This window comes from Oncorhynchus keta, chromosome 22, assembly GCF_023373465.1.
Source record: "Oncorhynchus keta strain PuntledgeMale-10-30-2019 chromosome 22, Oket_V2, whole genome shotgun sequence".
Lineage (NCBI taxonomy): Eukaryota > Metazoa > Chordata > Actinopteri > Salmoniformes > Salmonidae > Oncorhynchus > Oncorhynchus keta.
This window is the reverse complement of record NC_068442.1, coordinates 45,400,442-45,426,190: the sequence shown is the minus strand read 5'-3', so window position 1 is coordinate 45,426,190 and position 25,749 is coordinate 45,400,442. Positions and strand designations below refer to the sequence as shown.

The 25,749-nt window shown below is 44.8% G+C and overlaps 1 protein-coding gene across 3 annotated transcripts in view; it reads right to left on the bottom strand.

Annotated features, from left to right (window-relative positions):
• Window positions 1-25,749, bottom strand: part of LOC118372740 (lysine-specific demethylase 4B-like) — a 121,292-nt gene that overhangs the window by 77,328 nt on the left and 18,215 nt on the right. For all 3 annotated transcript variants that reach the window (XM_052475330.1, XM_052475329.1, XM_052475328.1), the window contains exons 6-8: window positions 20,379-20,428; window positions 17,935-18,038; window positions 8,249-8,386 (exon numbers count right to left, since the gene is read on the bottom strand). In XM_052475330.1, the coding sequence (XP_052331290.1) occupies window positions 8,249-8,386; window positions 17,935-18,038; window positions 20,379-20,428 (292 nt within the window). The remainder of the gene's footprint in view (window positions 1-8,248; window positions 8,387-17,934; window positions 18,039-20,378; window positions 20,429-25,749) is intronic.

Sequence of the window (25,749 nt, the reverse complement as noted above, 5' to 3'; positions counted from 1 at the left end):
TACTGCCTGTCCTCTGGTCTGCTGTAGTGTGCTGTACTGCCTGTCCTCTGGTCTGCAGTAGTGTGCTGTACTGCCTGTCCTCTGGTCTGCTGTAGTGTGCTGTACTGCCTGTCCTCTGGTCTGCAGTAGTGTGCTGTACTGCCTGTCCTCTGGTCTGCAGTAGTGTGCTGTACTGCCTGTCCTCTGGTCTGCAGTAGTGTGCTGTACTGCCTGTCCTCTGGTCTGCAGTAGTGTGCTGTACTGCCTGTCCTCTGGTCTGCAGTAGTGTGCTGTACTACCTGTCCTCTGGTCTGCTGTAGTGTGCTGTACTGCCTGTCCTCTGGTCTGCAGTAGTGTGCTGTACTGCCTGTCCTCTGGTCTGCAGTAGTGTGCTGTACTGCCTGTCCTCTGGTCTGCTGTAGTGTGCTGTACTGCCTGTCTTCTTGTCTGCAGCACTGGGAGTGTGTCCATTCAGTTCAATGTTCGTATATATTTCCACGTTTTATTTAACTAGGCAAGTAAGTTAAGAACAAATTCTTATTTGCAACGACGGCCTAGGAACAGGGGCAGAACCTTGTCAGCTTGGGATTCGATCTGGAAACCTTTCGGTTACTGGCCCAACGCTCTAACCACTAGGCTACGTGCCACCCCAAATGACAGCTAGGCTAGAAACCGTTTCTGCCATTTGGAGGCTCAGACACTCCCAGAGAAACAACAACGGTAGCAAAACGTCATTTTGAGTTATTGAGCTAAAACCGAGCGGATAGAGGAACTACTGAGGACAGCTCCTTAACGAATGCTAACATGTCCATGCATATGGCATAAGGAAGCAGTCATCTGCATTCACTCCTTAACGAATGCTAACATGTCCATGCATATGGCATAAGGAAGCAGTCATCTGCATTCACTCCTTAACGAATGCTAACATGTCCATGCATATGGCATAAGGAAGCAGTCATCTGCATTCACTCCTTAACGAATGCTAACATGTCCATGCATATGGCATAAGGAAGCAGTCATCTGCATTCACTCCTTAACGAATGCTAACATGTCCATGCATATGGCATTAGGAAGCAGTCATCTGCATTCACTCCTTAACGAATGCTAACATGTCCATGCATATGGCATAAGGAAGCAGTCATCTGCATTCACTCCTTAACGAATGCTAACATGTCCATGCATATGGCATAAGGAAGCAGTCATCTGCATTCACTCCTTAACGAATGCTAACATGTCCATGCATATGGCATAAGGAAGCAGTCATCTGCATTCACTCCTTAACGAATGCTAACATGTCCATGCATATGGCATTAGGAAGCAGTCATCTGCATTCACTCCTTAACGAATGCTAACATGTCCATGCATATGGCATAAGGAAGCAGTCATCTGCATTCACTCCTTAACGAATGCTAACATGTCCATGCATATGGCATTAGGAAGCAGTCATCTGCATTCACTCCTTAACGAATGCTAACATGTCCATGCATATGGCATAAGGAAGCAGTCATCTGCATTCACTCCTTAACGAATGCTAACATGTCCATGCATATGGCATAAGGAAGCAGTCATCTGCATTCACTCCTTAACGAATGCTAACATGTCCATGCATATGGCATAAGGAAGCAGTCATCTGCATTCACTCCTTAACGAATGCTAACATGTCCATGCATATGGCATAAGGAAGCAGTCATCTGCATTCACTCCTTAACGAATGCTAACATGTCCATGCATATGGCATAAGGAAGCAGTCATCTGCATTCACTCCTTAACGAATGCTAACATGTCCATGCATATGGCATAAGGAAGCAGTCATCTGCATTCACTCCTTAACGAATGCTAACATATCCATGCATATGGCATTAGGAAGCAGTCATCTGCATTCACTCCTTAACGAATGCTAACATATCCATGCATATGGCATAAGGAAGCAGTCATCTGCATTCACTCCTTAACGAATGCTAACATGTCCATGCATATGGCACAAGGAAGCAGTCATCTGCATTCACTCCTTAACGAATGCTAACATGTCCATGCATATGGCATAAGGAAGCAGTCATCTGCATTCACTCCTTAACGAATGCTAACATGTCCATGCATATGGCATAAGGAAGCAGTCATCTGCATTCACTCCTTAACGAATGCTAACATGTCCATGCATATGGCATAAGGAAGCAGTCATCTGCATTCACTCCTTAACGAATGCTAACATGTCCATGCATATGGCATTAGGAAGCAGTCATCTGCATTCACTCCTTAACGAATGCTAACATGTCCATGCATATGGCATAAGGAAGCAGTCATCTGCATTCACTCCTTAACGAATGCTAACATGTCCATGCATATGGCATAAGGAAGCAGTCATCTGCATTCACTCCTTAACGAATGCTAACATGTCCATGCATATGGCATAAGGAAGCAGTCATCTGTAAAAACAAAACTCTTCACCTGACTGGCTTTTAAAAGATGTCTAGAAATGCACACATGTTGTGCTCTTGTAGGAAGCAATCACTCCCCTATTGCTGACTATTAATGATCTATAACTGGGCTAATAATTCACTAACTATCAAAGGATATGAACAAATGTACACACGTCGCTACATGCAGCTCTCGCTTTGATCTCAAAAACAAGCGCATCTACTCACGACCACTCATGCTGTAAACACAGTCCAGTTTAAAGTGAATGGCACAGTTCCATATATAGCAATGGTTTATTAGTGATTATAAACTGGGTGGTTTGAACCCTGAATGCTTATTGGCTGACAGCCGTGGTATATCAGACCGTATACCACGGGTATGAAAAAAAACATTTATTTTTTACTGCTCTAATTACGTTGGTAACCTGTTTATAATCGCAATAAGGCACCTCGGGGGGTTGTGGTATCTGGCCAATATACCACGGCTAAGAGCTGTATCCAGGCACTCTGCCTTGCGTAAAAACATCCCTTAGCATATTGGCCATACATCATACCCCCTCAGGCATTATTGTTTTAATTGGCCTACCGAAGCTCTGATTGGTTAAGGCTCACCGGTCTGTGTAGAGTACAGGCCTGAGTGGTGCCTGTCAACGCAATAGAATCCTACTCCGATGCGTTCTGCCTAAAAAAAACTCTTGCATAGTTCATTTTGTTTCGGTAGGTTGCATTGAAAGCGGCTAATTGCGTTGATTCCATCATAAGGCCCACAGTAAAGGGAAATGTTGATAGTGTTAACTAAAGGGGAAATCTCGAGAACGTTTCTATTTCGTGCTTCTCTGCATGGGCTGATATTTATTCTGCGAGGCAATCCCGGGGGGAACTGTGCATGAGGGAAAACTGCCTGTAGCGCCCACACACTCGTGAAATGCACACACACACACACACACAATAATAATACCGTAGCCTTCATCATCTTCAGAACTCCTCATCAAAGCCCATCAGCTCTAACCCAAACAAACAAGCGTACACAAACAAATATCACTACTCGGCGAGTTAATCATCTGCGATTCACTTTGATAGATGAAAGGGCAGAGAATTGGGTCTGCGGCTGTGTGGTGTGTGTGTCCAGTTCTGAGTCACCAACAGCCAGATGGAATGGAATCTTCTATTCAGTGTGATGAAAATTCTCTCACAACACCCAATGTTTTGGCCCATACTGAACTGTGAACTGTAATGTACTTTCTCACCTGAAGTATAGCCTAGATCAGTGTTTCTCAACTCCGGTCTTCGAGTTTCTCCAATAACACACATTTTTGTTGCAGCCCCGGACAAACATATACAATTCAACTCATCAAGGGCTTGATGATAAGTTGACAAGTTGAATCAGATGTGCTTGTCCAAGGCTACAATAAAAATGTGTTCACTCAAGGAGTGGAGTTGAGAAACAATGACCTATCTGGATGACATATTCCTGTGTGCTAGTCAGGGAGGTAAGAGTGGAACAATGTTCAGATATGATGAAAAGCAGTTAGGCACATTACACTTCATAGCATTGTTGTACTACTAATACAGCAGCATTGTACTACTACTGATACTACTAGAGCAGCATTGTACTACTACTGATACTACTAGAGCAGCATTGTACTACTACTGATACTACTAGAGCAGCATTGTACTACTACTGCTACTACTAGAGCAGCATTGTACTACTACTGCTACTACTAGAGCAGCATTGTACTACTACTGCTACTACTAGAGCAGCATTCTACTACTGCTACTACTAGAGCAGCATTCTACTACTGCTACTACTAGAGCAGCATTCTACTACTGCTACTACTAGAGCAGCATTCTACTACTGCTACTACTAGAGCAGCATTCTACTACTGCTACTACTAGAGCAGCATTGTACTACCACTGATACTAGTAGAGCAGCATTGTACTACTGCTACTGCTGCTACAGCACCATTGTACTACTGCTACAACATACTACTGCTACTATTACAGTATTGTACAACTATTACTAGAGCTTTGTACTACTACATTGTACTACAACAACATTGTACTACTACTACTACTACATTGTACTACTACTACTACTACTACATTGTACTACTACTACTACTACATTGTACTACTACTACTACTACTACTACTACTACTACGTACTACTACTACTACTGCCAGTGGTTGAAAAAGTACCCAATTGTCATACTTAACTAAAAATACCTTAATAGAAAATTACTCAAGTAAAAGTGAAAGTCACCTATTAAAATTCTACTTGAGTAAAAGGATTTCGGTTGAAATATACTTAAGAGTTTCAAAAGTAAAAGTACAAGTATAAATCTTTTCAAATTCCTTATATTAAGCAAACTAGTCCGAATTGTTTTTTTTACAGATAGCCAGGGGCGCTCTCTGACACTTTGACATCCTTTACAAATGCAGCATGTACAGTGGCAAGAAAACAATGATGAACCCTTTGGAATTATCTGGAATTCTGCAAACAATGATGAACCCTTTGGAATTATCTGGAATTCTGGAAAAAATGTGGTCATAAAATTAGATCTGATCTTCATCTAAGTCACAACAACAGACAAACACAGTCTGCTTAAACTAATAACACACACATTATTGTATTTTTCTTGTCTATATTGAATACATCATTTAAACATTCACAGTGTAGGTTAGAAAAAGTATGTGAACCCCCCCGAGGCTAATGACTTCTCCAAAAGGTAATTGGAGTCAGGAGTCAGCTAACCTGGAGTACAATCATTGAGACGAGATTGGAGATGTTGGTTAGAGCTGTCCTGCCCTTTAAAAAAACTCACACAATGAGTTTGCTATTCACAAGAAGCATTGCCTGACGTGAACCATGCCTCCAACAAAAGATCTCAGAAGACACAAGATTAAGAATCGTTGACTTGCATAAAGCTGGAAAGGGTTGCAAAAGTATCTGTAAAAGCCTTGATGTAGACAAAATGTCTATAAATGGAGAAAGTTCAGCACTGTTGCTACTCTACCTATGAGTGGCCATCCTGCAAAGATGACTGCAAGAGCACAGAGCAGAATTCTCAATGAGGTTAAGAAGAATCCTAGTGTCAGCTAAAGAATTACAGAAATCTCTGGAGCATGCCAACATGGGAGGACACCACCGATGAAGCCACTGCTGTCCAAAAAAAACATTGCTGCACATCTAAAGTTCACAAAAGAGCATCTGGATGTTCCACAGCGCTACTGGCAAAATATTATGTGGACAGATGAAACGAAAGTAGAGTTGTTTGGAATGAACACACAACACTGTGTGTGGAGAAAAAAAAGGCACAGCACACCAACATCAAAACCTCATCCCAACTGTAAAGTCTGGTGAAGGGAGCATCACGGTTTGGAGCGGCTTAGCTGCCTCAGGGCCTGGACAGCTTGCCATTATCGACGGGGGAAGATGAATTCCCAAGTTTATCAAGACATTTTGCAGGAGAATGTTAGGCTATCTGTCCACCAATTGAAGCTCAACAGAAGTTGGGTGATGCAACAGGACAACGACCCAAAAACACAGAAATAAATCAACAACAGAATGGCTTCAACAGAAGAAAATACGCCTTCTGGAGTGGCCCAGTCAGAGTCCCGACCTCAACCCGATTTAAAATGCTGTGGCATGACTTGGAGAGTGGTTCACACCAGACGTCCTAAGAATATTGCTGAACTGAAACAGTTTTGTAAAGAGGAATGGTCCAAAATTCCTCCTGCAGGTCTGATCCTCAACGACAGAAAATGTTTGGTTGAGGTTATTGCTGCCAAAGGAGGGTCAACCAGATATTAAATCCAAGGGTTCACATACTTTTCTCACTCTGCACTGTGAATGTTTACACGGTGTGTTCAATAAAGACATGAAAACGTATAATTGTCTGTGTGTTATTAGTTTAAGCAGACTGTGTTTGTCTATTGTTGTGACTTAGATGAAGATCAGATTTTATAACCAATTTATGCAGAAATACAGGTAATTCCAAAGGGTTCACATACTTTTTCTTGCCACTGTATTTAGTGAGTCCGTCAGATCAGAAGCAGTAGCGATGACCAGGGATGTTCTCTTGATAAGTGTGGGAATTAGACCATTTTCCTGTTCTGCTAAGCATTCAAAGTGTAAGTATTTTGGGTGTCAGGTAAAATGTATGGAGTAAAAAGTGCCATTTTCTTTAGGAATGTAGTGAAGTAAAAGGTGTCAAAAATATAAATTGTAAAGTACAGATACTCAAAAAAACTACTTAAGTAAAAATACTTGAAAGTATTTCACAGGTTGAAAAGCATTAAACATTTATGGGCAATTTAGCTAGCTTGCTTGCAGTTGGTAGCTAATTTGTCCGATTGAGTTGTTATTTTACCTGAAATGCACAAGGTCCTCTACTCCACCAATTAATCCACACAAAACTGTCAACCGAATAAATTCTAGTAATCTCTCCTCCTTCCAGGCCTTTTCCCTCTTTGGGCTTTATATGCTGATTGGCGTCTTAACTTTCATAATAAGGTGTATTACCACAACCGACCGACCTCTGTTCGTCTTTCAATCACCCACGTGGGTATAACCAATGAGGAGATGGCACATCTGTATCTGCTTCAATAAACCAATGAGGAGATGGGAGAGGCAGGACATGCACTGTGTTCAGCGTCACAAATAGAACTGACTTATATTATAGCGCTTGGCAACGCAGACGCTCGTTGGTGCACACGCGACGCGAACGGTGTGGTCAGCATGTAAGAGACTGCAGGGAAACAACTGAAAACAAGGAGACCACAGCCGTAATTAGTAGGTGTCAGCAGACAGACGTGTCAGCAAATAGAACCTCTTGAGCTTGAGTGACATTTCCAGCTCAAAGGACCATCTTTCCCTGTGGCATCAAGAGGAAGTGAATAGGGCTTGGCAGAAAGAGAGAACGACAGAAAGAGAGAGGTGCCCAAGCTGTTCTTTCTTTATTTCCCATTGCTCTGGCACTTTCAGGAGCCGCCTGTCATTGTGCTGACACAAAATGGAGGGCAAGCGGCAAAACCAACCAATGAATCTCTGAGATTCAGATAGATCTCTTGAGGGGGAGCTCCCTGGCCAGTGGATTGTGTTCAGAACTGAGAGGGGCAGGGGGCGGGCGGGTTAAATGAAAAACACCATCATACCAGCAGTATTTCTGTATTTTGAAAGTTCCATATCTTGAAAACTTGATTGCTAACAGGCAAAACATTTTGGGGATTATGTCAACAATGGACTAAATAGTTTTTGGGTGACGTTTTCCTTTACATGCATCAAAGACTGTGGGAAATAGAGAGGGGCTTCCAGTGGCCCTGAGAGCAGCACGCTGAACTCACAACCTCATAAATCTGACATGAGGCCAAGCAGAGACAGGGTGTGTGTGTGTGTGTGTGTGTGTGTGTGTGTGTGTGTGTGTGTGTGTGTGTGTGTGTGTGTGTGTCTGTGCGCATGTGTGTTTTTTGTGTGTCCCCCTTACAGGGGAAAGGCCTGGTCCAAAAACTATTCACATCCGTTTGCCCTCCGGGAGAGAAGATAAAGACATGAAAGGAAAATGAAGCGGAACACAGATGAGGGAGAAACAGGTGATGTGAGACAGCTTAGAAAGACACAGGTTAACACACAAACACTGCGCCCCAATGACCTCTTGCTCAAGACCTAAAACAGTTTGTGTAAGCACTAGACTGTGGAACTGGTATTCAAAGAATGAATTGCATGGTTGTGTAAGAGGATATGGGTAGCATGTGTGGTAGATGACCACACACCTCTAGGTTTAATCTTCGCTATAGTGCTGTGTGTTGGTAGGAGGTACTGGGGTTTCCATATGGTTTATTGTGCATTGACCCACCTGTGTTGCCATCTTGCCGTAGTCAATCCAACGCAGGGTGGCAAAGTTGGTGGACTCGGCGCAGTTGAAGCCGTGGTTGAATCCGGCATGATAGCCATAAGGAAAGGTGACCATAAACTCGCCTTCTTCCTGAGTGATCTGGAGATAGCAAGAGTTCAAAGGTTAAATGCTCCTCTGTGATGTTGTGTCAAATCAACAGGATTCAGTCATATAATCTACATGTTACTTGCACACTGATCAATATTTAAAAATTCTGCTTCGGATGACTGACCCTGAACACAGTAAACAGTTGCATAAAAAGTTAAGTCAAACAACATTAAAATGTACATTAACTGACTGATAATTAATGGTCAACAGAACCAGTCCAGTACAAGCAGTATGCAAACCTCATAAAATGTTGTATCTATATCGCATAAGAAAACATTTTTGTTATTAAACCGGCTTTTGATGGGCAGAGATGAGCAAAACTATGCCAAAATGATGAAGTAATTTACATTTAAGGCAATGAAACTCTGCCTCGGATGGAAGGATTTGGCAAAAACAGGGTCTTCGCAACCCCTGAAACCCAGCCATGGGAACAAAAACAGATGCTTTCTCTTAATATCCACAATCATTAAGCACTGATGGGAAGGGTGATTTGCTTCTTTTTTTAACTCACCCTTCCTTCCTCCCATCCAGCTTTCCCTCACTTGAGCTGCCTGGTGGCTACTTCTCCTAGAGAACCAGTCCCGGCGATACATGCGTAATTAGACGAGCCAGCAAGCATGGCACAAGAAATTAGCCAGTCCGTGCAAATTAAGATTTTCATTTGATTGCGTTTCGTTCCAAGGCAGAACGAGGGCCATCATTTACTGAGAGCTCGGGAAAGTGAAGACAGTTCACCGGAATTGTCTGCATCTCTTGGAAATGAAGCCTGACAAATTATTTGGCAGTTTTTATTCTGACACTCCTAGTTTTCTGTGGCTGCCCCAACATTAAAATGTCTACTACTATTAAGCGAGATTCATTGGCAATCCCTGACAGAATTATTAAGTCACTAGATTTCTACAGCTGAACTTCAAATATGCTGTACGTTTTGGGCCCTTGATCTGAAGACCCTCTTCATCAAGTCACAGGTAGCCTAGTGGTTAGAGCGTTGGGCCAGTAACCGAAAGGTTGCTAGTTCCAATCCCCGAGCTGACAAGGTAAAAATCTGTCCTTCTGCCCCTGAACAAGGCAGGTAACCCACTGTTCCTAGGCTGTCATTGAAAATTGAAAATAAGAATTTGTTCTTAACTAGTTAAATAAAAATAATAAAATAAAATAAAATGAGGAACACAGATTCATTTAGGTTTAAATATAAACTAGTTAGGAGTACTTCTCATGATAGAGAGGAGTGAGGCACAAACTCAAGACTAAAGGAAGTGGAGCGACTAAAGGAAGTGGAGCGACTAAAGGAAGTGGAGAGGCTAAAGGAAGTGGAGCGGCGGGAGGCTAAAGGAAGTGGAGCGGCGGGAGACTAAAGGAAGTGGAGAGACGGGAGACTAAAGGAAGTGGAGCGACTAAAGGAAGTGGAGCGACTAAAGGAAGTGGAGCGACTAAAGGAAGTGGAGAGACTAAAGGAAGTGGAGCGGCGGGAGGCTAAAGGAAGTGGAGCGGCGGGAGACTAAAGGAAGTGGAGAGACGGGAGACTAAAGGAAGTGGAGAGACGGGAGACTAAAGGAAGTGGAGAGACTAAAGGAAGTGGAGCGGCGGGAGGCTAAAGGAAGTGGAGAGGCGGGAGGCTAAAGGAAGTGGAGAGGCGGGAGGCTAAAGGAAGTGGAGTGACTAAAGGAAGTGGAGAGGCGGGAGGCTAAAGGAAGTGGAGAGGCGGGAGACTAAAGGAAGTGGAGAGGCGGGAGACTAAAGGAAGTGGAGAGGCGGGAGGCTAAAGGAAGTGGAGAGGCGGGAGGCTAAAGGAAGTGGAGAGGCGGGAGGCTAAAGGAAGTGGAGCGGCGGGAGGCTAAAGGAAGTGGAGCGGCGGGAGGCTAAAGGAAGTGGAGCGGCGGGAGGCTAAAGGAAGTGGAGCGACGGGAGACTAAAGGAAGTGGAGCGACTAAAGGAAGTGGAGGGACGGGTGACTAAAGGAAGTGGAGGGACGGGTGACTAAAGGAAGTGGAGGGACGGGTGACTAAAGGAAGTGGAGGGACGGGTGACTAAAGGAAGTGGAGAGACGGGTGACTAAAGGAAGTGGAGAGACGTGAGACTAAAGGAAGTGGAGAGACGTGAGACTAAAGGAAGTGGAGAGACGTGAGACTAAAGGAAGTGGAGAGACGGGAGACTAAAGGAAGTGGAGAGGCGGGAGGCTAAAGGAGGTGGAGTGACTAAAGGAAGTGGAGAGACGGGTGACTAAAGGAAGTGGAGAGACGGGAGACTAAAGGAAGTGGAGAGACGGGAGGCTAATGGAAGTGGAGCGACGGGAGGCTAATGGAAGTGGAGCGACGGGAGGCTAAAGGAAGTGGAGAGACGGGAGGCTAAAGGAAGTGGAGAGACGGGAGGCTAAGAGGAAGGGAAGCGGAGAGACGGGAAGCGGAGAGACGGGAAGCTAAAGGAAGTGGAGAGGCGGGAGGCTAAAGGAAGTGGAGAGGCGGGAGGCTAAAGGAAGTGGAGCGGCGGGAGGCTAAAGGAAGTGGAGAGACGGGAGACTAAAGGAAGTGGAGAGACGGGAGACTAAAGGAAGTGGAGAGACGGGAGACTAAAGGAAGTGGAGAGACGGGAGACTAAAGGAAGTGGAGAGACGGGAGACTAAAGGAAGTGGAGAGACGGGAGACTAAAGGAAGTGGAGAGACGGGAGACTAAAGGAAGTGGAGAGGCGGGAGACTAAAGGAAGTGGAGAGACGGGAGACTAAAGGAAGTGGAGAGGCGGGAGGCTAAAGGAAGTGGAGCGGCGGGAGGCGGGTGGCTAAAGGAAGTGGAGGGACGGGTGACTAAAGGAAGTGGAGGGACGGGTGACTAAAGGAAGTGGAGGGACGGGTGACTAAAGGAAGTGGAGGGACGGGTGACTAAAGGAAGTGGAGGGACGGGTGACTAAAGGAAGTGGAGGGACGGGTGACTAAAGGAAGTGGAGGGACGGGTGACTAAAGGAAGTGGAGAGACGGGTGACTAAAGGAAGTGGAGGGACGGGTGACTAAAGGAAGTGGAGAGACGGGTGACTAAAGGAAGTGGAGAGACGGGAGGCTAATGGAAGTGGAGAGACGGGAGGCTAATGGAAGTGGAGCGACGGGAGGCTAATGGAAGTGGAGCGGCGGGAGGCTAAAGGAGGTGGAGTGACTAAAGGAAGTGGAGCGGCGGGAGGCTAAAGGAAGTGGAGCGACTAAAGGAAGTGGAGCGGCAGGAGGCTAAAGGAAGTGGAGAGGCGGGAGGCTAAAGGAAGTGGAGAGACGTGTGACTAAAGGAAGTGGAGAGACGTGTGACTAAAGGAAGTGGAGAGACTAAAGGAAGTGGAGAGACTAAAGGAAGTGGAGAGACTAAAGGAAGTGGAGAGACTAAAGGAAGTGGAGAGACTAAAGGAAGTGGAGAGACTAAAGGAAGTGGAGAGACTAAAGGAAGTGGAGAGACTAAAGGAAGTGGAGAGACTAAAGGAAGTGGAGAGACTAAAGGAAGTGGAGAGACTAAAGGAAGTGGAGAGACTAAAGGAAGTGGAGAGACTAAAGGAAGTGGAGAGACTAAAGGAAGTGGAGAGACTAAAGGAAGTGGAGAGACTAAAGGAAGTGGAGAGACTAAAGGAAGTGGAGAGACGGGAGTCTAATGGAAGTGGAGAGACGGGAGGCTAAAGGAAGTGGAGCGACTAAAGGAAGTGGAGCGACGGGAGACTAAAGGAATTGAAGAGACGGGAGACTAAAGGAAGTGGAGAGACGGGAGACTAAAGGAAGTGGAGAGACGGGAGACTAAAGGAAGTGGAGCGACGGGAGTCTAATGGAAGTGGAGAGATGGGAGGCTAAAGGAAGTGGAGCGACTAAAGGAAGTGGAGAGACGGGAGGCTAAAGGAAGTGGAGCGACGGGAGGCTAATGGAAGTGGAGAGACGGAAGACTAAAGGAAGTGGAGAGACGGAAGACTAAAGGAAGTGGAGAGACTAAAGGAAGTGGAGCGACTAAAGGAAGTGGAGCGACTAAAGGAAGTGAGAGGCGGGAGGCTAAAGGAAGTGGAGAGACGGGAGACTAAAGGAAGTGGAGAGGCGGGAGGCTAAAGGAAGTGGAGCGACGGGAGGCTAATGGAAGTGAAGAGACGGGAGACTGAAGGAAGTGGAGAGACGGGAGACTAAAGGAAGTGGAGAGACGGGAGACTAAAGGAAGTGGAGAGACGGGAGACTAAAGGAAGTGGAGAGACGGGAGACTAAAGGAAGTGGAGAGACGGGAGACTAAAGGAAGTGGAGAGACGGGTGACTAAAGGAAGTGGAGAGACGGGTGACTAAAGGAAGTGGAGAGACGGGTGACTAAAGGAAGTGGAGAGACGGGTGACTAAAGGAAGTGGAGAGACGGGTGACTAAAGGAAGTGGAGAGACGGGTGACTAAAGGAAGTGGAGAGACGGGTGACTAAAGGAAGTGGAGAGACGGGTGACTAAAGGAAGTGGAGACGGGTGACTAAAGGAAGTGGAGACGGGTGACTAAAGGAAGTGGAGACGGGTGACTAAAGGAAGTGGAGACGGGTGACTAAAGGAAGTGGAGAGACTAAAGGAAGTGGAGAGACTAAAGGAAGTGGAGAGACTAAAGGAAGTGGAGAGACGGGAGACTAAAGAAAGTGGAGACGGGAGACTAAAGAAAGTGGAGAGACGGGAGACTAAAGGAAGTGGAGAGACGGGTGACTAAAGGAAGTGGAGAGACGGGAGACTAAAGGAAGTGGAGAGACGGGAGACTAAAGGAAGTGGAGAGACGGGAGACTAAAGGAAGTGGAGAGACGGGAGACTAAAGGAAGTGGAGAGACGGGAGACTAAAGGAAGTGGAGAGACGGGAGACTAAAGGAAGTGGAGAGACGGGAGACTAAAGGAAGTGGAGAGGCGGGAGACTAAAGGAAGTGGAGAGACGGGAGACTAAAGGAAGTGGAGAGACTAAAGGAAGTGGAGAGGCGGGAGACTAAAGGAAGTGGAGAGGCGGGAGACTAAAGGAAGTGGAGAGACGGGAGACTAAAGGAAGTGGAGACGGGTGACTAAAGGAAGTGGAGAGACTAAAGGAAGTGGAGAGACTAAAGGAAGTGGAGAGACTAAAGGAAGTGGAGAGACTAAAGAAAGTGGAGAGACGGGAGGGAAGTGGAGAGACTAAAGGAAGTGGAGAGACGGGAGACTAAAGGAAGTGGAGAGACGGGAGACTAAAGGAAGTGGAGAGACGGGAGACTAAAGGAAGTGGAGAGACGGGAGACTAAAGGAAGTGGAGAGACGGGAGACTAAAGGAAGTGGAGAGACGGGAGACTAAAGGAAGTGGAGAGACGGGAGACTAAAGGAAGTGGAGAGACGGGAGACTAAAGGAAGTGGAGAGACGGGAGACTAAAGGAAGTGGAGAGACGGGAGACTAAAGGAAGTGGAGAGACGGGAGACTAAAGGAAGTGGAGAGACGGGAGACTAAAGGAAGTGGAGAGACGGGAGACTAAAGGAAGTGGAGAGACGGGAGACTAAAGGAAGTGGAGAGACGGGAGACTAAAGGAAGTGGAGAGACGGGAGACTAAAGGAAGTGGAGAGACGGGAGACTAAAGGAAGTGGAGAGACGGGAGACTAAAGGAAGTGGAGAGACGGGAGGCTAAAGGAAGTGGAGCGGCGGGAGGCTAAAGGAAGTGGAGAGACGGGAGGCTAAAGGAAGTGGAGAGACGGGAGGCTAAAGGAAGTGGAGAGACGGGAGACTAAAGGAAGTGGAGCGGTGGGAGACAGGCAGACAGCACGACAGAAGAAGAGAGGTGGTAAGAGAGTAGATATCAAAGCCTGTTTTTGCTGATCTCATAGCTGCAATAAAGCCTTTGTTATTTTTTTACACTCAAATCAAGGGAGAAGCTCTCAGTGTGCATCAGATAACGACACCCCGAAGGAACATGACAAAAAGGAAAAAGAGAAACACGACAACTCTGCAGACAGAGGAGAACTTTGTATGCCCGTATAAGAGAGACTTACACATTATTTCTTGTTTGAAATCTTCAATTTATTTCGCACCATGACAGTTTCTACCTCCTACAATTATTACACACAGAAAAAAAATGTAGATGATGATTAATTTTCTATCACAGAAATGGTAATGTAACTTAGACTCAATCCCAATCATAATTTACTGTGAAGTGAAGCTATGATCTTTAAGTAAAGACGCCATTAATCTCATTATCAACCTTGCAATACTGTGTGCTGTGTGTCCGTGTGAGTGTCTGCCCGTGAGTGCTGCGTGTCTGCCCGTGAGTGCTGCGTGTCTGCCCGTGAGTGCTGCGTGTCTGCCCGTGAGTGCTGCGTGTCTGCCCGTGAGTGCTGAGTGTCTGCCCGTGTGTGATGAGTGTCTGCCCGTGTGTGATGAGTGTCTGCCCGTGTGTGATGAGTGTCTGCCCGTGTGTGATGAGTGTCTGCCCGTGTGTGATGAGTGTCTGCCCGTGTGTGATGAGTGTCTGCCCGTGTGTGATGAGTGTCTGCCCGTGAGTGCTGCGTGTCTGCCCGTGAGTGCTGCGTGTCTGCCCGTGAGTGCTGCGTGTCTGCCCGTGAGTGCTGCGTGTCTGCCCGTGAGTGCTGAGTGTCTGCCCGTGAGTGCTGAGTGTCTGCCCGTGTGTGATGAGTGTCTGCCCGTGTGTGATGAGTGTCTGCCCGTGTGTGATGAGTGTCTGCCCGTGTGTGATGAGTGTTCACGTCATCATTCTTCCCTCCATTCACTCCTCCCCCGTCATGCTGTCATCAGTCCCAGAGGTTGGTTGGAGAGCAGCCACACCCACAACAACGTCAGCATGTCTACTGACCCAGACCACTTCAGTCAGTGAAGGCAGGCTTTCATTCACCCCGTTCATTTCTATCAGCGGTCGGTGTTAGAGTCACAAGGGTGTGTCCCCTATGAGCCCTGGTCAAAAGTAGTGCACTTTATAGGGAATAGTGTTCCATTTAGGAAGCACACAAATCCTTTCACAGGTTGAAGCACTTCAATTGTGCTTCAGCAAAGGGTTCCATTCAGAAGGGTTATTACTCAAACTGCTGTTGGTGGTGAAGTGGCTCCTTTCTGAGAGCTGTTAACAGGCTTAAGTGGTAATGTGATGACAAATGAGTTGAATTGCATTACCGGAAATATCCGTCAAACATAGATGGTTAAAATGAGAAGTGTTAGAGGTCTGTTATTGGTTAAATGTGCATGTATGACATCAATTAGATGGACGCTGTTACTTCCTTTATTTCCATATATATATATATAATCCCTCATGGAACAGTGTTGCTATTAAAACTTCAGAGCCCTAGGGCTGTATGTGTCAAGCGTCTCAGAGTAGGGTGCTGCAGTGTTCATTTTGGCTTCCATTTTAGATTTAATAGAGTATTTATGACTAAAATACATTTTAGTCTCAAGTCACATTTTAGTCATTTCATCCTTAGTTTTAGTTATTATCAGTCGACTAAAACCTGGGACAATTTGTGCATATTTTTAAGTCGCAGTCATTTTAGTCAGTTTATTTCCATGTGCACATTAAGATAGACCTATTTGGACCAGACTATGCCCTCATACAGTATAGTTTGCACATTGCCATTGTGGCAGATTATGGTAAATCATGGCTGCCATTGGTTACATAGGCTACATGTTAAACAATTTAGACATGAAGCGATTTTCTCCCCATCACAACCTTAGGATGGGGGATAGGGCTGTGATATTATAAAATAGTGATGTTTTTTCCATGGCAAAAATGAAAAGATTGGCGACAATCAGACAGCACACCCGAAAGACATTAATCTCGCCAATTAAATATTCTGCAATGGCATGCATGCTTATGATTGGATAAAACATTTGAGAAAAAGCTTCATGTTAAATTTGATGTTCATTAATATCACATGGATTTCTCATCATCACATTTGTTGAAAATGAAAACTAATTTGTTAGTGATTGTTTTTTTCTTTCTTCAGGTCATCTCGTCTCGTTATTGTCATTCATTTGGGTCAGGAAAAATGGGTTGTTGACCAATATTTTGTTGTCAGTTATTGTTGATGAAATGAACACTGGGGGTGCTGATCGCCACCTGATCCTAGATCAGCACCTCTATTCTGAGTAGGGATGACAAATTGACAATTGTTCTTAACGTTTAAACTGCCATTTGTTGTTTTTTTCTTTAAAACTCTAAGACAAATTCATTATATTCCATATGAATTCCCATTTAACTTCTCAAAGTATTGCCATGCAGGACTTCGCTGCTGTCGCCTGCCTTTCCCCGACATTTTTCCAACTGTTAAATATTATGACATGATGGGTGGAGTCGACTACTAAATAATTGATTGGTCAACTCCTTGCACGTGGACAGGGCAGCCACCAGGCAGGCAGTCAGAACCGTGCACTAGGTGTATCTATCAGTATAGACAGGGCAGCCACCAGGCAGACAGTCAGAACCGTGCACTAGGCCTATCTATCAGTCTAGACAGGGCAGCCACCAGGCAGACAGTCAGAACCGTGCACTAGGCCTATCTATCAGTCTAGACAGGGCAGCCACCAGGCAGGCAGTCAGAACCGTGCACTAGGTCTATCTATCAGTATAGACAGGGCAGCCACCAGGCAGACAGTCAGAACCGTGCACTAGGTTTATCTATCAGTATAGACAGGGCAGCCACCAGGCAGACAGTCAGAACCGTGCACTAGGTCTATCTATCAGTATAGACAGGGCAGCCACCAGGCAGACAGTCAGAACCGTGCACTAGGCCTATCTATCAGTATAGACAGGGCAGCCACCAGGCAGACAGTCAGAACCGTGCACTAGGTGTATCTATCAGTATAGACAGGGCAGCCACCAGGCAGACAGTCAGAACCGTGCACTAGGCCTATCTATCAGTATAGACAGGGCAGCCACCAGGCAGACAGTCAGAACCGTGCACTAGGCCTATCTATCAGTATAGACAGGGCAGCCACCAGGCAGACAGTCAGAACCGTGCACTAGGTGTATCTATCAGTATAGACAGGGCAGCCACCAGGCAGACAGTCAGAACCGTGCACTAGGCCTATCTATCAGTATAGACAGGGCAGCCACCAGGCAGACAGTCAGAACTGTGCACTAGGCCTATCTATCAGTATAGACAGGGCAGCCACCAGGCAGACAGTCAGAACCGTGCACTAGGTCTATCTGTCGACAATCAAAAGCTGTATCTTGCAATGGAATGCTGCATCTCGCAATTGTTTGGCTTGTAATGTCTCGCAACTTCATTAAAGCTGAGCACATCATCAAAAAAATAGGCTGGGATATTGAGATAAGCATAGACAAAACACTGTGCATGAGTTTGCGTCATACTGTTCACAGCGTGGTAACCAGGACACCTAAACAACTGATAAGTTGAGCTTCACGCTTGAATGCTCTTAGTTGTTGTCCAACTTAACCCCACTATGATGTTTGCTTTCTACATCTACCCCCAAAAATAAAATAAACATGTTTTTCTTAACGTTAAGGATGTCAATTTCATTTAAAAGTTTTAACGTTCAGACCCGTAATACTGAGATACTTTATAAAAAAGGATCTCAGCCCCCCCCGTTCTACGACCTACCCTGTCGAAGGGGATGCTGTACTTCTTCAGTATGGACGGGGAGATGAGAGTCATCTTGTGGCGGAGAAAGGCGTCACAGCCCTGGGAACTGCCTGGGAAGAAACCTGCAGGTGGAGGAACAACACACAAAAACACCACATTACTAAATTGCCTCCCATTTCCTGAATCCACCTGTTGTGGCATCCATACTAGTGAAACGTGTTCTGCATGTGAAATATGGCGTGTTTCCCAAGGGAAATTGTAACATTTAAAACCTTCCTGCTTATGTCGACTACATAACCCCACTTCCGGGGAGTGGATAAGCCACAGGAAGGAGGTCTGGCTTCTTACAGACATTGCAGGACAGGCTTACGCTCTCCACCCAAAATGGGAGATATGGGTGGTTGGGGGTTATCAGTAAAGAGCTCTCCCCTCTGTCAGACGGAAAACGTGGGGGTCACAGCGCTCTGAGCAACATGCAGTGCACACCCAGAAAGCCTTTAATTATCATAATTTCCTTGGTCCCACAATCCCTACCTTCGTGTTGGACCCCGGGTCACCGCCAACGAGTCACCAGACCAGGCTGCACAACAAGCCAAACTGAATACTGAGAAACTTTTGTTGACACATAGGAACATACCTCTGCCGACCAGCGTCAAATGGCGCATCGTGATATCATATAAAGTACTTGAGAGCTTGTGCCAGCTGTGTCATGACACCATTTTCTTTTTTCAAACTTGTGAAAGCATGCGAGTGGCGGTTATTTTCTGCATCATACCATTTCATCTTTCTTTTGTCTTTTTATAGACTTCTACAGCCCATTTATGTCGCCTTTTCTACACAGACTTCTCAGGGCGAGAGGTGGCTGTCCCCTAAACAAAAACTAATCTCAATCATGTATAAAAACCCTCACCTCTTTCTTCCCTTTCTTCATCGCCCCTCTTCAGAGGACTACAATTCATTTCACGGCCAGAGCCTCAAAGACCATAGCCATCTCAAAAACAAACCAGCGTCTCTCATATAATCATTAGTGTCTGAGGCCTTCAACTTACTAGAAAAGAGGGAAAGAGAAGAGATCTGTTTCTCTGTCTCTCGCTCTCTCACACCTCTGACGAGCAGTCTGTGCCATGCCTCAAAGAATGGGAGATCGTTTGCCCAGTTAAACTTTAATGTAACTGACAGTATAATCGAGGCCCATTTCAAACTTCATTTTCATTGCATTGTTTCAGAGCCTGTTGGTCTCAGAGGCTCTCTCTCTGGCGGCTGCTGCGTGAGCTGATAAAGGTGAATAATGTGCTGGCGGAGCCTGTGTATTAATCCCCATTAAAATGCAGCTGGCAGTGTGAAACTCTCCCCGGGGCAATATTAACTTTAAGCTTCATTTTGTCCTTTGAGTTTGAGATGAAGTTCTCTCTCCTAAGTGATTTTGTAAGCGATTTCAAAATGGGGCTTTCTCCATTCTGATTGTTTTATACTGTTCAATCAAACCTCAATCAAAAATAATCTATTTCTGCATTCCCTGCACTCATTTGAGATCATTTCCACACTGCCACTTAGAGCTGCACAATATGGCAAAGAAAATCTAAGCTTTATTTATTTTCAACAATAACTGCAACATGACTTGCAATTTTATATTTAAACATTTTAAAAATAAAAACTTGGATGAATTGTTGGAATCATGGATGTAGAATAAGTATTGTTAGTATATGATAGTGGTCACTTTGAACACAGTGTTGTTTGACATGACAATGAAAGAAAAAGCCAGGCAGGAGTTATTGTGACAGGGTAGGAACCAAAGGGTTGGTCAGAGTTTCCTAGGGGACCCAATAACCTTTGGCTACATTGAATGTTCTCTTAGCTATTACATGCAGCTAACATATTCATGCTTCACCTATTTCTCTTTGATTTAGAAGATACTGTTGCACAAACACGTCGATTTAGGTCTACACCATCACTGGTATCAGGCTTCATTAGCTAGCTACGTTTGTGCTGACTCATAGCCAACATAGCAATTAGCATTAGCTAAGTGGCTAAAACTATTTATTTTAGCCACAACTTGCTTAGAAAAGACAAACTAGCTGTTTGCAGACAGTAAGATACAAACTAATAGCATAATTATAGAACGCTTGTGGATTTATATTAAGAGCAAAGTGGAAATCTGCATTGTTAGCATGTGCTGCATTGACCATGCAGACTGAATGCAAGTTGTCTCATGGTCGAGCAACAAAAACTGTGCTCATTGAGTGACAGGGGGCAGGCCTCGGTCTGTGTGAAAAGCAGCATGGAAATAGAGATAGCAGAGTAAACTAAATAAACTAACTTTACACACGGCGGAGTCGCGTATCACATTTAGCAAACCAAACACTAAAATACCATTCTAGAATGTAAAGTAATAACTGAAACCGTTCCATGAAGGCATATAGTAAAACGTGGTCAGTGTGCATGAGGATCTGGAGTAGTCTTACCTTGAGCCAGCCTCTCCAGCCTTTTCCCGTGCTCAGGTGGGATGGCATACCTGAATGGAGGGAAAGGGAAAGAGAAAATTAAGTGGGTGAAGGGGACTAAAGAAGAGAGGAGAAATTGCCATTTAAGGATCTAAATGCTTAGTACTCTGGTCAAAGTCCTCATTACACACACACACACACACACACACACACACAACTGGGCTAATATCCCAAACATGAAAGGTAATTCAATCAGACCATCTTTGAGAAATCAAATGACGAGGACTTTGTAGTGCTCTTTCCCCATTTCAAATGAAATCATCTAAAAACAAGGGAAAGAGAGAAGAGGGAAATCTCTCCCTCTCTGTCCGCATTAGAGAGCCAGAGCTTTTACTGCATTTCTTATTACAACAATTATTTACTACAGTTTAGAGAACGCTTAACCCCTCAGAGACCTCTGTATAACACACCATGTACAAAATCTGCACCTCAACCTCTTCTGGCCAAAAGCTTGTTTAAGTGATCAGAATAGAAAGGCAGATTATGGAGTCTATGGTGACGGAGTGCCGCTGTGTTAGACTGCCATCCGGTGGGCGGAGAGGGGAGTGCATGATCATTAGTTGTAGGTAAAGAAGAAGGTCAACTTGCAGGTTTGTCTCAATATTACAATCTGTGTGTGTGTTATATTGCAGTACCAGTCAAAAATTTTAGAACACCATAATAGAAGACATCAAAACGATAAACACAGAGTCATTTAGTACTACATGATTCCATGTGTTATTTCATAGTTTTGATGTCCTCTATTATTTCTAAAATGTAGAAAATAGTAAAAATAAAGAAAAACCCTTGAATGAGTAGGTGTTCTAAAACTTTTGACTGGTACTGTATGTAAATAAGGTATTTCTGTTTTGAATTTTTTTCCTAAAAACATTTTTTGCTTTTTCATTATAGGGTATTGTGTGTAGATTGATGAATATTTTATATTTAATACGTTTTAGAATAAGGCTGTAACGTAACAAAACGTGGAAAAAGGGAAGTGGTCTGAATACTTTTCGAATGCACTGTAGATCAATGTTTTTTTCTGTGATCGAATTAACATTATATCCGCCCATTCTCATTATATCCGCCCATTCTCATGATATCCGCCCATTCTCATGATATCCGCCCATTCTCATGATATCCGCCCATTCTCATGATATCCGCCCATTCTCATGATATCCGCCCATTCTCATGATATTCTCATGATATCCCATTCTCATGATATCCGCCCATTCTCATGATATCCGCCCATTCTCATGATATCCGCCCATTCTCATGATATCCGCCCATTCTCATGATATCCGCCCATTCTCATGATATCCGCCCATTCTCATGATATCCGCCCATTCTCATGATATCCGCCCATTCTCATGATATCCGCCCATTCTCATGATATCCGCCCATTCTCATGATATCCGCCCATTCTCATGATATCCGCCCTTCTGCCCCCATTCTCACCATGATATCCGCCCAGAGCTTGTGCTGCTAGGTGACCTAAACTGGGGCATGCTTAACACCCGGCCATCCTACAATCTAAGCTTGATGCCTCAATCTCACACAAATGATCAATGAACCTACCAGGTGCAACCCCAAATGTAAACACGGGCACCCTCTGCTGCTTTCAAACAAGATCTCAGCATCATTGCCTGCATCCGTAATAGGTCTGCGGTCAAACGTCCACCCCTCATCACGGTCAACGCCCCTCTCATGATATCCGCCCATTCTCATTATATCAAACCAAAACAAATCTAACTTTGCCAGATTGGCTCTGCCTTCATAAAAATCACAGGCTCAGAGTGCAACGCAGTAGAATTCTATTGGTGGGGGTAGCCCACAAGCAGTCTTTCAATCAGCCGCCAGTGAATACGCTTTTCAGATCAGGGGACAGAGCCGCACATGTTATTTGCTAGTTAGCGAGTTACCAGCCCAGTTATAGATAAGTATAGGTCAGCAAATGGGGGAGTTACTGCTTCCTACAAGAGCACAAAACATGTAGGCTACATTTCAAGCTGTCTTTGAAAAGCCAGTCATGTAAAAACCTTATGTTTTAAAGGGGAAGTGTTGTATTTTGAGACGGGGCTTGATATGCAAATATGCAGAGGGATAGTCTAATTATCTGTAATGTTCATGGTTTTGGTTAAATTTGTAACAAAAAGGGCATTTTCATAGATTGACTTGAAAGCCAGATTAGTGATTATTGCAACAACAACAAATCCAGGTTCAACTATTTTGATGAAAATAATGAATTTATTAGTGGGTCTTATAGTTTTGAAAGACTTGCATTTACACCAAGTATGAATTTGATGAATTCATTAGATTATTCGTGAAATGTGGTGTGTAGACCTTTATTTGTGCAACAAAGCTTAAGAGTAAATTGTAAAAAATATATAAATATGCAAGATAATATTGCTGTATTCACTGCTTTAGCACACTGTCAACCCAGATGTCTTAGCTGTGTCTAAATCCTGGCTTAGGAAGGCCACCAAAACCCCTGAAATGTCCATCCCTAACTATAAAATGTTCCACCAAGATAGAACTGCCAAAGGGGGAGGAGTTTCAATCTACTGCAGGGATAGCCTGCAGAGTTCTGTCTTACTATCCAGGTCTGTACCCAAACAATTCGAGCTTCTACTTCTAAAAATCCACCTTTCCAGAAACAAGTCTCTCACCGTTGCCGCTTGTTATAGACCACCCTCTGACCCCCGCTGTGCCCTGGACACCATATGTGAATTGATTGCCTCCCATCTATCTTCAGAGCTTGTGCTACTAGGTGACCTAAACTGGGGCATGCTTAACACCCCGGCCATCCTACAATCTAAGCTTGATGCCCTCAATCTCACACAAATTATCAATGAACCTACCAGGTGCAACCCCAAATCCGTAAACACGGGCACCCTCTGCTGCTTTCAAACAAGATCTCAGCATCATTGCCTGCATCCGTAATAGGTCTGCGGTCAAACGTCCACCCCTCATCACGGTCAAACGCTCCCTAAAACACTTCAGCGAGCAGGCCTTTCTAATCGACCTGGCCGGGGTATCCTGGAATGATATTGACCTCGTCCCATCAGTAGAGGATGCCTGGTTATTCTTTAAAGGTGCCTTCCTCACCATCTTAAATAAGCATGCTCCATTAAAGAAAAAAAAGATATAGCCCTTGGTTCACTCCAGACCCAACTGCCCTTGACCAGCACAAAAACATCCGGTGGCGTACTGCATTAGCATCGAATACCCCTTTGATATGCAACTTTTCAGGGAAGTTAGGAACCAATATACACAGGAATTTAGGAAAGCTAAGGCTATCTTTTTCAAACTGAAATTTGCATCCTGTAGCACAAACTCAAAAAAGTTCTGGGACACTAAAGTCCATGGAGAATAAGAGCACCTCCTCCCAGCTGCCCACTGCACTGAAAGGAAACACTGTCACTAGGAAACACTGTCACCAATAATAAATCATATAATAACTATAATTAAGCATTTCAATAAGCATTTCTCTACGGCTGGCCATGCTTTCCACCTGGCAATCCCTACCCCGGTCAACTGCTCGGCACCCCCCCACAGCAACTCGCACAAGCCTCCCCCATTTCTCTTTCACCCAAATCCAGATAGCTGATGTTCTGAAAGAGCAGCAACATCTGGACCCCTTCAAATCAGCAGGGCTAGACAATCTGGACCCTCTCTTTCTTAAAATTATCCACTGCAATTGTTGCAACCCATATTACTAGTCTGTTCAACCTCTCTTTCGTATCGTCTGAGATCCCTAAAGATTGGAAAGCTGCTGCGATCATTCCCCTCTTCAAAGGGGGAGACACACTAGACCCAAACTGCTACAGACCTATATGTATCCTACCCTGCCTTTCTAAGGTCTTCGAAAGCCACGTTAACAGACTACCAACCATTTCGAATCCAACCGTACCTTCTCCGCTATGCAATCTGGTTTCAGAGTTGGTCATGTGTGCACTTCAGCCATGCTCAAGGTCCTAAATGATACCATAACCGCCATCGATAAGAGACAATACTGTGCAGCTGTATTCATCGTCCAGGCCAAGGCTTTCGACTGTCAATTACCACATTCTTATCGGCAGACTAAACAGCATTGGTTTCTCAAATGACTGCCCCGCCTGGTTCACCAACTACTTCTCTGATAGAGTTCAGTGTGTCAAATTGGAGGGCCTGTTGTCTGTACCTCTGGCAGTCTCTATGGGGGTGCCACAGGGTTCAATTCTCAGGCCTACTCTCTTCTCTATATACATCAATGATGTTGCTTTTGCTGCTGGTGATTCTCTGATCCATCTCTACGCAGACGACACCATTCTGTATACGTCGGGCCCTTCTTTGGACACTGTTAACTAACCTCCAGACGAGCTTCAATGCCATACAACTCTCCTTCCGTTGCCTCCAACTGCTCTTAAATGCAAGTAAAACTAAATGCATGCTCTTCAACCCATCGCTGCCCACACCTTTCCACCCGTCCAGCATCACTACTCTGTACGGTTCTGACTTGGGATATGTGGACAACTACAAATACCAAGGTGTCTGGTTAGATTGTAAACTCTCCTTCCAGACTCACATTAAGCATCTCCAATCCAAAATTAAATCTAAAATCGGCTTCTTATTTCGCAACAAAGCATCCTTCACTCATGCTGCCAAACATACCCTCGTAAAACTGACCATCCTACCGATCCTCGACTATGTAATTTACAAAATAGCCTCCAACACTCTACTCAACAAACTGGATGCAGTCTATCACAGTGCCATCCGTTTTATCACCAAAGCCCCATATACTACCCACCATTGAAACCTGTACGCTCTCGTTGGCTGGCTCTCGCTTCATATTCGTCGCCAATCCCACTGGCTCCAGGTCATCTACAAGTCTCTGCTAGGTAAAGCCCCGCCTTATCTCAGCTCATTGGTCACCATAGCAGCACCCACCCGTAGCACGAGCTCCAGCAGGTATATCTCACTAGTCACCCCCAAAGCTAATTCCTCTGGCCTCCTTTCCTTCCAGTTCTCTGCTGCCAATGACTGGAACAAACTGCAAAAATCACTGAAACTGGAGACTCATATCTCCCTCACTAGCTTTAAGCACCAGCTGTCAGAGCAGCTCACAGATCACTGCACATAGCCCATCGATCTACCTACCTCATCCCCATACTGTATTTATTTATCTGGCTCCTTTGCACCCCAGTATCTCTACTTGCACATTTTTCTGCACCTCAATCACTCCAGTGTTTAATTGGTATTAATATTGTAATGACTTTGCCAACATGGCCTATTTATTGCCTTACCTCCCTTATCTTACCTCATTTGCACACAGTGTATATAGATTTTTTTCTACTGTATTATTGATTCTGTT